We start from the raw sequence: 9,251 nt of genomic DNA, 5'->3' as shown, positions 1-9,251 counted from the left end.
AGGGCTTTATAGGTAAGAACCAGCACTTTGAAGCGAATCCGGTACGCTATTGGCAACCAGTGCAGCGCTTTCAGCACAGGCTGAATATGGTCCCTTCTAGAGAGACCCATTAACAGCCTGGCTGCAGCATTCTGCACCAGTTGCAGCCTCCGGATTTGCGACAGAGGCAGCCCCATGTAGAGAGCGTTGCAGTGGTCTAGCCTCGAGGTGACCGTCGCATGGATCACTGTGGCCAGATCATCACGGTCCAGGTAGGGGGCCAACTGCCGCGCCCGCCGAAGATGGAAAAAGGCGGACTTGACAGTGGCTGCCACCTGGGCCTCCATCGTTAAGGCGGAGTCCAGGTGAACTCCCAAACTCCGAACCCCAGACGCAGACACCAAAGGCACCCCATCGAAGGTCGGGAGAGGGAACCCCACTCCTGTCCCGGTCCGACTCAGGCCCAGGACCTCCGTCTTCGCCGGGTTTAGTTTCAATTGACTCAGTCGGAGCCAACCAGCCACAGCTTCCAGTGCCCGATGCAGGTCATCAGGAGTCGAGTCCGACCGGCCACCCAGCATCAAATAGAGCTGGGTGTCATCCGCATATTGGTGACACCCCAGCCCATAACTCCGGATAATCTGGGCAAGGGGGCGCATATAGATGTTAAATAGCATCGGGGACAGCACAGCCCCCTGTGGCACCCCACACTCAATGGGGTACCTACGGGAGCGCTGATCCCCGAAAGCCACCCTTTGTCCCCGACCTTGCAGGAAAGAGGCAAGCCATTGAAGGGCAAGCCCCCGAATCCCCACGTCGGCAAGGCAATGGGTTAGCAACTGGTAGTCGACAGTGTCAAACGCTGCCGACAGATCTAACAACACCAGTGCTGCCACACCGCCCCGATCCAGATGTCTCCGGAGATCGTCAGTCAGGGCGACCAAAGCCGTCTCGGTTCCGTGACCCGGGCAGAAGCCGGACTGGAAGGGATCTAAGACTGAAGCATCCTCCAGAGTTCCTGCTGGGCGTGGCCAACTTGGGAGCCAGCCGGAACTCCGTTCCTGTGCGTTCCTGCCCAAAAATAGCCCTGCGTCTTAGGATTCTGAAGGAGAGGTGGCTGCTTTCTGTCATCTCTACAATAACCACAATGTGCATGACACTCAATAGAACAACGTGCATGAACAGGTCCCTGCCCCGAGGGGCTTACTCTCGACTTTTCAGCAGCCAGAATGGGAACAGAAGCAAAGTGATTTAATGTTGGGTGGATCCTATGTACACACATGAACAGATGAAGCTGCAGTATGTATACAGATCAGGACAGGGAGAGGCTGTGGCTCTGCAGTAGAGCATCTGTGCTTGGCATGCGAAAGGTCCAAGGTTCAATCCCTGGCATCTCCAGTTAGAAAGACCAGGCAGGAGGTGACGTGAAAGACCTCCACCTGAGCCACTGGGGAGCCACTGCCAATCTGATTAGACAATACTGACTTGAATGGACTGAGGGTCTGGTTCAGTACAAGGCAGTTTCATGTGAATAAGGTGTTCTGTTACAGGTTTCACTGACAGGGAGGGTGAGGAAGGATTTTAGATGCTCGTTCCACAGGCCCAACATGCCTATTAAGATATGCTGGCTGCTCTGAATTGCACCCTCCACCCCCAATTCATTCTCTTAGGTAGGAAATCTCTGCCGCAGGCAGCCCTTGTCCTTACAGCATGTATGAAGTTGCCTTATACCGAGCGAGGGCATTTTGTCCATCTAGCCTATTACTGAGCAGTGCCTCCTATGATCTCGGGTCGGGGGGGGGGGGGAGTCTCTCCCAGAGACTCTTTAAACTTGAGCTGCCATGGATTGAATGTATTCTCAATGCAAAGCCAGAGCTCTGCCACGGTTTAGTGGCTCCAAGTCTTTGAAACTCTCACTCTACAGAAACCTTCCAGTGCTGCTAGGCCTTTTTTAACTCCTCCCCCCCCTCCCCCAAAGCATCAAAATAAGTTTTAATCAGCAGGGTCTCTTAAAACTGCACCAGAATGCTTTAAGCAATAAAAAGGTACAGATTAAAAAAAGTTCCTTTCTGCTTATCTCAGATTTACAGAAGTCAACTCCTTCAAGAAATGGAACAAAATATTGTAAACAAATATGTAACGTACAGTATTACGTTTGTAGCACAGATTAATCACAAACAGGTAACTGTATCTTCAAAAAGCACAGTCCTTTGCGGACGGATCCTACCTCCGTCCCACGGAGGGCTGCCAGCTCCGGGTTCGGAAATACCTGGAGATTTGAGGGTGAAGCCTGGGAAAGGGGGATTTAGGGAGTGGAGAGACCTCAATGGGGTATAATGCCATGCAGTCTACCTTCAGTCATTTTCTCCAGGAGAGGAAGGAAGGAAGGATTTATGTAGTCTGGAGATCACTTGTAATTCTGGGGGAACTCCAACCCCCACCTGGGGGTTGGCAACATAAGAAATAAGAGCCCTGCTGGATCAGACCATAGTCCATCTAGTCCAGCATCCTGTCTCACACAGTGGCCAACCAGTTCCTCTGGACAACTGACAACAGGGCATAGAGGCCGAGGCCTTCCCCTGATGTTGCCTCCTGGCTCTGGGATTCAGGATTAGTGCCTCTGAATGTGGAGGTTCCCCTCAGTCACCATGGCCACCACCCCCTATATATAGGCGGTGGTGCCATGGCTGGCAGCCATTGACAGACATATCCTCCATGAATCCATCTAATCCCCCTTTAAAGCAGTTTACTTCTGTGGCCATCACTACGTCTTCTGGCAGCAAATCCCACATTCTAAACACTCTCTCTGTAAAGTAGTATTCCCTGTGTAAAGTAGTATTTCCTGGAGAAGCCAACTTGGTGTAGTAGTTAAGAGCAGCGGACTGTAATCGGGAGAGCCGCGTTTGATTCCCCACTTCTCCACATGCAGCCAGCTGAGTGACCTTGGGTCAGTCACAAGTTCTTTCAGGGCAGTTCTCTCAAGAGCAGGTTCTCAAGAGAGCTCTCTCAACCCCGCCTACCTCATAGGGTGTCTGTTGTGGGGAGAGGAAGGGAAAGGCCATTGTAAGCCACTCCAAAGTGCCTTCGGGTAGTGAAGAGTGGGTTATAAAACCAACTTTTCTTTTTCTTTGGTAGTGAAGAGCGGGCTATAAAACCAACTTTTCTTCTTCTTTTGTCCATCCTGAAGCTACTGCCCACCTACAACCCTAGTCCTATGTCTCAACTGAGCAAGATTTGAAGACTTGCTCTAAGTTCGGCTGCTCTTCCATCAGAGGAAAGCTCCTTGGAGGATGGAGGCTAGATCCACCCAGTCCTATATGCACTGGGGTTGCCAGCCTCCAGGTAGTGGCTGGAGATCTCTCACTACAAAAGCTGATCTCCAAGCAACATAGATCAGTTCCCCTGGAGAAAATGGCTGCCTTGGAAGGTGGACTCTATGGCATGGTACCCCACTGAAGTCCCCCCCCCCGGGTCTGTCCTCCTCGGTTTCCACCCCCCAAATCTTCCAAGTGCTTCACAACCTGGAGCTGGCAACCCTGTCCACACACTAAGATGAACAGGGCCAGTGGACAGGATGGTGTTTCTCAAGGCTTTTTTTGTAGACAAAGCACAGCAGGAACTCATTAGCATATTAGGCCACACCCAACAGCAGGAACTCATTAGCATATTAGGCCACACCCATGACAGAGATGCTCATTAGCCTATTAGGCCACACCCGCACATTACCAGAAGTGTGGTCATCCAGCCACACTCACCTTTTGCTTCTTATTCTGTTTACCTTGTTTATTGTCAAAACCCAGGGCTTTTTCTTGTAGCTGGAACTCCTTTGCATGTCAGGCCACACACCCCTAATGTAGCCAGTCCTAATGAGTTTCTGCTGTTGGGTGTGGCCTATTATGCTAATGAGTTCCTGCTGGGCGTGGCTGCTAATGAGTTCCTGCTGGGCGTGGCCAACTCGGGAGCCAGCCGGAACTCCGTTCCTGTGCGTTCCTGCCCAAAAATAGCCCTGGACTGTTTCTGTTACGTATATCCACAAGATTCACACAGAAGAGCTTTCCCAGTAATTTAGGCCGAAAGGGGCCAAATGGAGGTCTGGCTCTCACCCCGAGGTACCGGCCGTCGTTAAAGAGTCGAGGGGGCAACGGATTCCCGCTGGCCGGCCAGCACTCTTCGGGGACATTCTCCCTCATCCACTTGCGGTTCTCTTCATTGGCCGCAATATCCTTCTCCTCGAATTCAATCTTGTTGGCCTCCATGAAGCCCACCACATCTTGCTGCTGCTTTTTAATCTAGAACATGGAGAGGAAGGGAGGAAAAGAGAGAGATGAATCAGACACTGGAAGGCTTATTTGCTGTCGGTAGAATTCCAAAGCATTGCTGCGCGTTCTCTCTCCCTCTCACACACACATTTGTGATTTTCCTTTGTGACCAGGACTACCGGATCTCAGAATTTCCAGGAAAACCTCAGGATTTCCAGAGTGAAAAGAGGAAAATCTGCGGTTAGATTGTCAGAACCAGAGGAGGAGGCAATTTTCCGCTTGGCTTGAAAAGTAAAATGCACACCAGAAACACGGCCACGTTCCTCTTCTGAAGAGCTAGATGTCATCTTGGGTCCCCAGCTGTGACTACTGGGCTCTGCCCACCAGACACCAGTCCTTCATTCCCACATCTCAAGATCTCCAGTGTCCTCAACAAGTCACTTATTGTGCCTCAGCCAATAGCATGGGCACTCTGTTCCAAAAAGCAAGCCCCAACCAATTTTCAACTTTCGATTCCCTGAGAGTAAACAGCTACGAGTTCTAGGTTATACTATGGCAGGAATTCCAGTGATGGTAGAAATAACCCTTCCTGAACACAAAGGATGGTATGACTCCACCCCAGAAGAAAGTCCAAGGGGACACCGTTGGCATGGTGTGAGGCTCATTCCCGGTGCCTCTTGTTTCTGCAGGATTTTACTCTAACCCCTCTTCACAATCAAAGGGAACCAGGAGAAAGTACAAAGACTGAAATAATCAGGCATGTCGGGAAGAAAATTTTCCAAAGCTGGAGACACCAATATTTGAAACAAAATGCTTTCTGCCATCAAAGCCACGGATAATTGTTAAAAATGGTTAGCATACACATCCCAAAAGAAATAAACATTGAAGTGCATTGAAGTGCAAGAATCAGGACAGACCAAAAAAATCAAGTACACACTTTGGCTTCAGGAAGAACAAATCCCCACATCCCACAGAGACCCCTGGATTAGTAAGGGGCTGGTGGAGGATGTTTGCCTAAGCTTAAGGATTCGAATGAGCAACCCAAGTATCTTCATTTCAGCTCCCTGGCCCTTCGTAAGAAAGTTTGACTCCAGAGGCACCTTTAAGACACACAAAGTTTAATTCGGGCTATATGCTTTCGTGTGGCTGCACACTTCATAAGTTTGGGAAGCCAGACTTGCAAATGAGTGGAGACATGATGAAGTCCGGGGGAGTCCCCAAGGAAAGTTTAGAACTGCACCAGGGTTCCCGCTAAGCTGAGTTAGTGTGAGCTAGCTCACTGTTTTTTAGCCTCTGGCTCACACATTTTTGCCTTGGCTCGGGAAGGACGACTCCAGAGCAAACTAATGTATGCAGCAGCCAAATCGCTCGCTCACAACTTTCATGCCGGTAGCTCACAAAGTAGAATGTTTGCTCACAAGATTCCACAGCTTAGAGGGAACATTGAACTGCACCAGTGTTGGCTGTTGCATTTCAGAACGCGTGGGGAGGATGCACGAATGTTAAGCACCTGCTCCCCCTTTTTGGGTGCCCCCGCTCCAAGCGCATGTCTCTGCGGCACACCACTGTTTTCCTTTAGTATGTATGCGTGCATGTGCACGCACACACTTTCAGACCCCCCCCCCTCCAGTGAACAATCACAGTTCTTCATGCCTCTTTTACTTAACCAGTCTTTCTGCCATCAAAGCCACGGATAATTGATAAAAATGGTTAGCATACACATCCCAAAACAAATAAACATTGAAATGCAAGAATCTGGACAGACCAAAAAAATCAAGTACACACTTTGGCTTCAGGAAGAACAAATCCCCACATCCCACAGAGACCTCTGGATTAGTAAGGGTGTGTGTGTGTGGATGTTTGCCTAAGCTTACCAGCCATTGTATGTCCATGATCTGAGATGGAAGATTACCAGACTGCAAGTCACCAGACTGATACAAATCTCAGAGTTGGTTCCTTGGTGGGCTTCAGAAGTGGGAGATTCGAGGTATGTTAAAAGAGTCAGAGCACAATTCAGAGCACAATGTGTCTGCAGTGAAAAGCTGCTCCTCAACAGACTAGGCTAAACCTGCTGCGTGTTGCGCAAAATGCCAAGGGTATGAAGGGGGGGGCACACACTCAATTTCAACTCTGCATGAGAACACAAGGGTATTTTTTAAAAAAGAGCCAAAAGTGAACATACGTAAATGCAGAAGAGCAGATGGGCGAACTATCCAGAGGTTTGCTTTGGAGAGGAGGAACACCTTGGTCATCTATATCGCCCTTCTGCTCAGGAAGGAAACTTTGCTACTGTCACGGCTCAGGTGGGGTGTCACCTGACGCTGCCACCACTCTAGATTTAGGATCCCTTGAGAAGGCCCAGAGCACCCTCCCAAGACCTTCAGACCTCCCTTTTGGCCAAATAATAAGCATGAGAACCAGGCAGAGTACAACAAGGAAAAGGTTTATTTTATAGGAGGTCAAACAAACAAGGTGCAGAATAATAACAGTAAGTGGGTGAAAAGAAATCAAATGCCCTAACGCATCTAAATATATACTGTCTCTAGCTCACTATCTCAAGTGGCCTTAGACTACTCACCCCTCCCTCAAGATGAGGGTCTCTTTCCCACAGCAGCCTCTCTTCTGGCCCTGTTTCCTGGGAAGAAGATCAGCTTTTGTTCTTGTACCAGTTCTTTTATTCCCCAGCCCTCTTCTTCCCTATTGGTCAAAGTTGGCACCAAAACTTCCCAAGGCATTCTGGGGTTTGTAGGCCCAGCCTCCCCTACTGCTAGCCAGGCTCCCTGGGCCTAGTAGGCCTCTGGTGGCACAGTCCAGATCATGACAGCTACGCTTCAGTTTAAGAACACAAGAAGACCCCTATTGAATCAGAGCAGTGGCCTGTACAGCCTAGCATCCCATTTCCCATGAGACTCTGGAGAGTAGGACCGGGTCGCAGGCTCTGTTCGGATGTTGCCCTTCCCTACAGAAACTGATATTTGGCAATCACGGGCCTGTCTCCTACCACTCCACTGTGCAAAGCTGGACATTTTCCTCCTGTCCAAGGCAGCTCCCTCCAATAGAAGAGCCACTCAGGCTGAAGGAAAGCTTCTTGGAATATTGGGGGGTGGGGATGAAAAGCACACTCCTCCCATCTCTGAAGGGTATAAGGACAGCAGAGAAGTCAGGCTTGCCCTCCCGCGCAAGCCCAACAACAGGGCCGTGGGCGTTCAGCAATTCTGTGCAAGTTCAAGGAAAACAAGAGAATGTGGTAAAGGATTCAAATGAGCAACCCAAGTATCTTCATTTCAGCTCCCTGGCCCTTCGTAAGAAAGTTTGACTCCAGAGGCACCTTTAAGACACACAAGGTTTAATTCGGGCTATATGCTTTCGTGCGCCTGCACACTTCGTAAGTTTGGGAAGCTAGACTTGCAAATGAGTGGAGACCAGTGTAGAATTTTTGCTCGCAAGACTCCACAGCTTAGAGGGAGTATTGGTGGAGACATGATAAGTCCGGGGGATTCCCGGAAAGTTTAGAACTGCACCAGTGTTGGCTGTTGCATTTCAGAACGCGTGGGGAGGATGCACGAATGTTAAGCACATGCTCCCCCTTTTTGGGTGCCCCCGCTCCAAGCGCATGTCTCTGAGGCACACCACTGTTTTCCTTTAGTACGTATGCGTGCATGTGCACGCACGCACTTTCAGACCCCCCCTCCAGTGAACAATCAGAGTTCTTCATGCCTCTTTTACTTAACCAGCAGCTGCACTGACACAATCTGGAACTTTTCAGTCAGAAGAGTACCTCTAAACAGAGCTTAGGGGGTTTCTTCAGAGGTGCCGGAACTCTCAAGAGGGTAATGAAGTCTTCAATCTGTATACTGAAGACTCATGAACTTTTAAACATTTTTAAAAGGATCTTGTCAACGAGGTTCCGGAACTCCATTCCGGTAGGTTCCCCCAGATAAAAAGCCCTGCCTCTAACGATCTAAACACTTCCTTCTTCACTGCGGAACAAGTCAAAAAATTGTATGTTGAGAAAGAAGCCAGCAGGAACCCCCCAAAACCCAAGATAAAGGCCAGATGTGCACAGCTGTTAGCCCAAAGAAGGGGGCAGGTTCAGCATTCTGAATTCCTCCTTCCTCTCATGACTTGAACAGAAAAATAATGATGATCAAAAGTGTCCCATATCTCCTCCTTGCTTCTTAACACTGTAAAAGGTAGGTCTTGGTAGGTCTTGCCTAAGACCTCCAAGTGAATTCACGGCAGAAGAAAGATTGAACTGGGAAGACTCAAGTTTCAAAACTCAGACTTGGAACTACTATGTCTGATGTAGGTTGCACAACGTAAACTTTATTTGCATGAGGATTTTTCTGTGGATTTTTTTCCTCTTTGAGAGCAAACCTTACATAGCTCCACCCTACAGGAGTATCCAACATGGGCTGACTTTCTTTCTTTATCAGAATATAACAGATCATTAGCCTGTCAGCCACAACCAGGTAAAAGACTTCTTAACTGCAAACATATGACCCCCCATTCTGCAGACCCTCCATTGGCTGCCCAACTGTTACCGGGCTCAGTTTAAGGTACTGGCTATCACATACACATAGGTGCTGTGGTGGCTCAAGTGGTTAAGACGCTGAACTGCAGGCTGTGGAAGGTCAGTAGTTCAGCAGTTCGAGACCCAAGTTGCCACATGACGGAGTGAGCTCCCGTCTCTAGTTCCAGCTCCTACTATGTCTGATGTAGGTTGCACAACGTAAACTTTATTTGCATGAGGATTTTTCTGTGGATTTTTTTCCTCTTTGAGAGCAAACCTTACATAGCTCCACCCTACAGAGTATCCAACATGGGCTGCCTTTCTTTATCAGAATATAACAGATCATTAGCCTGTCAGCCACAACCGGGCAAAAGACTTCTTAACTGCAAACATATGACCCCCATTCTGCAGGCCCTCCATTGGCTGCTCATCTGTTACCAGGCTCAGCTTAAGGTACTGGCCATCACATACAGAGACTCACCATTGCCTCCAAGTGGAAA

At 49.2% G+C, this 9,251-nt stretch overlaps 1 protein-coding gene across 1 annotated transcript in view; it reads right to left on the bottom strand.

Annotated features, from left to right (window-relative positions):
- Positions 1–4,268, bottom strand: part of SH3BGRL (SH3 domain binding glutamate-rich protein like) — a gene marked incomplete at its 5' end in the record, with an annotated part of 14,554 nt that extends 10,286 nt beyond the window's left edge. The window contains one exon of the mRNA XM_015415002.1: positions 4,083–4,268. Within this exon, the coding sequence (XP_015270488.1) occupies positions 4,083–4,268 (186 nt within the window). The remainder of the gene's footprint in view (positions 1–4,082) is intronic.
- Between the last annotated feature and the right edge of the window lie 4,983 nt (positions 4,269–9,251).

This window comes from Gekko japonicus, unplaced genomic scaffold, assembly GCF_001447785.1.
Source record: "Gekko japonicus isolate JY-2015 unplaced genomic scaffold, Gekko_japonicus_V1.1 scaffold5243, whole genome shotgun sequence".
In the NCBI taxonomy this organism is placed as follows: Eukaryota; Metazoa; Chordata; class Lepidosauria; order Squamata; family Gekkonidae; genus Gekko; species Gekko japonicus.
Note: the sequence above shows the minus strand (reverse complement) of the source record. Positions and strands in the feature narration are given on the sequence as shown.